This window comes from Plasmodium reichenowi, chromosome 4, assembly GCF_001601855.1.
Source record: "Plasmodium reichenowi strain SY57 chromosome 4, whole genome shotgun sequence".
NCBI classification, from domain to species: Eukaryota; Apicomplexa; class Aconoidasida; order Haemosporida; family Plasmodiidae; genus Plasmodium; species Plasmodium reichenowi.
Genome location: NC_033649.1, coordinates 115,490 through 119,737, shown reverse-complemented (window position 1 = coordinate 119,737; position 4,248 = coordinate 115,490). Strand labels below are relative to the sequence as shown.

Below are 4,248 nucleotides of genomic sequence, written 5' to 3'. Positions count from 1 at the left end.
TTATATAATATAGCCTTTTTTAAATAAATGTAAATATTTTTTATTTATTTTAAGAGTAAAATGAAAAGGTCCTTTTTTATAAATCACGTGGAGAGGTTTGTGAATGATGAGATGTTGAAGAAGGAAAATTTTGATGATCTAAAAATAGTAGATATTGAAGAAAAAAAGATGAATAAGATTTGTTGTGATAATATAAATATTGATATAAATGATAACAATGATGATAACATATGTGATGATATTATGAAGAAAGAAATTAAGAAAGAGAAAAAAAGGAAGAAAAAAAAAATTGAACAGATCAGGAATACGTTAAGTTCTCATTGTAGAATTGTGGAAATAAATGATGATGAAGAGATTAGTATATTAGATTGGAATAATATAAAGAGTACGAAAATAAATGAATATATAATAAATAGTTTAATTAATAAATTTCACTTTACTAATTTCTTAGCATGTCAATCTAATGTTTTAGAGTATTTATTATTATATAAATATGGATCTAATTGTATAAAAAATGGAGATATATATATAGAAGTACCAACAGGATTAGGAAAAACATTATGTTATATAATATCGATTATTGATTATTTTTTGTATAATAATGAAAATACTTTATATTGCTTAATATTAACTGCTACTGACGAATTAGTAAATCAAATTATGAATGTAATAAATATTTTTGAAATAAGAAATTTGAAATGTATGAATATTGATATGAACAATTTTCATTCAAATTTATATTTCGATGAAACAATTAATCATAAGAGATTTTTATCTGGTTGTAATATTCTTGTAACAACCACAAAAAAGTTTGAAGCATTATTTTATAGTAATGAAGAGATATTTATGAATTTAAGATTTTTAATTATTGATGAAGTGGATAAAATTGTAGCATACACTCAATGTAATATATGTTCTATAGTAAATTCATTAACAAATTTAGTAAGGAAACATCAAAATAATTGTGAAAATATATATAAACCTAAATATTTTTTACAAAAAATTCTCGTCTCCGCAACCTTGTGCAAAGTTTCCGACAATTTAATGTCTTTAGATTTGTATAGGCCTATTTTTTTTTATTATATGTTGAATTATAAGAGAAATGAGGAATTTTATTTCTTCACCAAAAATAAATATACCAAAATGTATACCTTGATAAAATTATTATTGGACGATATACCTAACAAGGGTACACACACATAAATATATATATATATATATATATATATATATATTTACACATATATGTTATTTATTTTTAAATATATAGTTGGACCTTTTTGTAATACATAAATATTTTCCTATTTATATATTATTTATTTGTTTGTTTTATTTTTTTTTTATTTTTTTTTTATTTTTTTTTTATTTTATTTTTTTAATAGATATGTTGAGCATGCTCATATTTTGTGGAGATGACGATTCGTCACATACCCTGTACAGATATCTTACCATTTATTTTAGTTATACGAACCATAGTGACTATTCGATTAAGGAATATAGTCGTCATTTATCAAACAAGAGAAAGAAAAAAATCTTGACTAATTTCCTTAACCAGAGGGTGCATATATTAATTTGTAATGATAATATATCAAGAGGATTAGATACAGTGAATGTAAATTATGTAATAAATTTTGATATGCCCAGGCATTACAATGTGTTAACCCATAGAATAGGGCGACTGGCAAGGTAGCACATATATATATAAACAAATATATATATATATATATATATATATATATGTATTTATTTATTTATTTGTGTGTGTGTGTGTAAAATATATATATGTGTGAATATATATATATATATATATATACATACATATATATTATTAATATTATTATTATTTTAGGTATAATAGCAGAAGGGGTACAGTATATCATTTCATTAAGAAGAAAGAAAATATAATTATGAACAAATCAGCAAAACAAAGAAATGTCAACTTAATGGAACAAAAAAGATTTAAAAAAAATACTTTAACAGATATAAAAAATAATATATTGAATTTAAAAAAAATAGTTAAAAGTACTATACATATGGAAAGCAAGGAAAAAATTAAACCACACAAATTTTATTCCTATGATGAGTTGATGAAATTAACAAATACTTAAATCTGGACGGAACCATTACATATTAAAAAAAATAAAACAAAAAAAATAAAATAAGTAAAATAAATAAAATAAAAAAAATAAAATATATATATATATATATAATATATATATTTTTCCCCCATTTATATGTTTATTTATGTGTGATGCCAGATTTACACAAATATTTATAATATCCTATAAATTATAAATGTTTATTTTGTTAATAAATATATATATATTGTAAATATATATATATTGTAAATATATATATATTGTAAATATATATATATATTTTTTTTTTTTTGGTCATATTGTAACAATTTTTATTTGTTTAAAAAATGTAATATATATATATATATATATATATATATATTTTTTTTTTTTTTTTTTATGTATTTAATGCACATTTTACTTTATTTAATTTTTGAGGAAAAAAAGGAAATTATAATAAATATAAAATAATTATTCTTTTTTTTTCCTTTTTTTTCTTTTATTTTCCTTTATTTTCTTTTATTTTCTTTTTTTTTCTTTTTTTTTCTTTTTTTTTCTTTTTTTCTTTTTTCCTTTTATGTGTACTTATTTTATTTAATAATATTATATTATTATTTAAATTTTACAAATTATTAAAAAAAAAAAAAAAAAATTAATTCAATAAAACATGTGAATGTCACATATACATATAAATGTGTATATATATCATATTGAAAAAATAAAAAATTGTGAAATATTTAAAGCAAATTCTTTTATAAATACATATACACACACATATATATTTATTTATTTATATATATATATATATATTTATTTATTTATTTATTTTTATTTATTTTAATTTTTTATTATGAAGAGCGTTATTTTTTGTTTAGTTGTTTTTTTATGGAGAGAAGCATGGGTATGGAGTAAAAGTCACAAATGTGATTTTACAAAAGAGAAATATTTATTATCTAGTGAGAAGGAAGTATATTGTGAAATAGATGCGAATCCTTCGGATGATATTACTTTTATATGTCCTAATAAAATTGATTCATTATGTTTTCATACTGTAAATATATCTAAAAATATAAATCAAAATAACTCAACCATGTCTATACAGGATTTATTATATGGTTCGGTAGTATATGGAAATACTCTTTTTATATCTCCTTATGTTAAAACAAATACACCGTTTTATTGTTTTTGCAATTTGGACACTGTGACAATACAAAAGTTTTTAAAAATCAATAGGTTCCTAAAAGATGACGATGAATTAAGTGAAGCCGACTTGATGAAACACTTAAAAGGCGGGAATGTTAGCGACGCAAAAACTGATGAATATTTAAATAAAGCTTTAAATAGATTTAAAAAGATGAAGGATCTTTCAAAATTTTTTAATGATCAAGCAGATAATACGACCAAATTAAAGCTACCAGATTCTTTAAATATCCCAAATGATATATTAAACTATGATGTAAATAATCGTAGTAATAATAAAGATGATGATATTATTGTTGAAGATGAAGTTACAAAAAAGAAAATTATTTCAAAACGTGGAATAATGCGTGTTTTTGTTCATAGTAATAATAATGTAATAAAAGGTTGTGATTTTGGTAACAATAATAAGAATTATTTTTCTCATCCCATATCTGTAGCAGGTAATGTAAATAATAAGGTTTGTAAAATACAAGCAAAACCTGGAGAATTAGTTGCATTTAAATGTGCCTATGAAGAAAATGGTAAGGTCGAACCACCTAATTGTTTTGATCAAGTATTATATAAAAATAAAGTAACGGATTTAAAAACATTAATTCCAGGATATGATTCTCATATAAATAAGCACAGTTCAAAATATCCATACTATTTAAAAATACCACATTTTGTTAAAGAACAATATACTATTCAATGTAAATGTAAATCAAACAATTCACAAAATGAATACACTTTTGAATTAGATATACAACCTGGAGAAAGTGAAGTTGTTCTTAATTCTTTTAAGACATCATAAGAACAATAAAAAAAAAAAAAAAAAAAAAAATAAAAATAAAAAAAAAAAAAAAAAAAAAAAAAAAAATAATTAAAAATGAAAAGAAATATATATATATATATATATATATATATATATATATTTATTTATAATTATATTTTTTTATTTTTTAACATATATGTATATATATATTTTTAAATT

General features: G+C 19.9%; 2 protein-coding genes across 2 annotated transcripts; both read left to right on the top strand.

Annotated features, from left to right (window-relative positions):
* Window positions 1–60: 60 nt before the first annotated feature.
* On the top strand, window positions 61–2,108 carry PRSY57_0402600 (ATP-dependent RNA helicase, putative; the record flags this gene model as incomplete). The annotated part of the gene is made up of 3 exons (XM_020114492.1): window positions 61–1,189; window positions 1,383–1,686; window positions 1,850–2,108. The coding sequence occupies 3 exons, from the start codon at window positions 61–63 to the stop codon at window positions 2,106–2,108; spliced, it is 1,692 nt and encodes a 563-aa protein (XP_019970769.1).
* Window positions 2,109–2,928: 820 nt separating this feature from the next.
* Window positions 2,929–4,068, top strand: PRSY57_0402500 (6-cysteine protein; the record flags this gene model as incomplete). Its single annotated transcript, XM_012905889.2, has 1 exon — window positions 2,929–4,068. The coding sequence occupies one exon, from the start codon at window positions 2,929–2,931 to the stop codon at window positions 4,066–4,068; it is 1,140 nt and encodes a 379-aa protein (XP_012761343.2).
* Window positions 4,069–4,248: the final 180 nt, after the last annotated feature.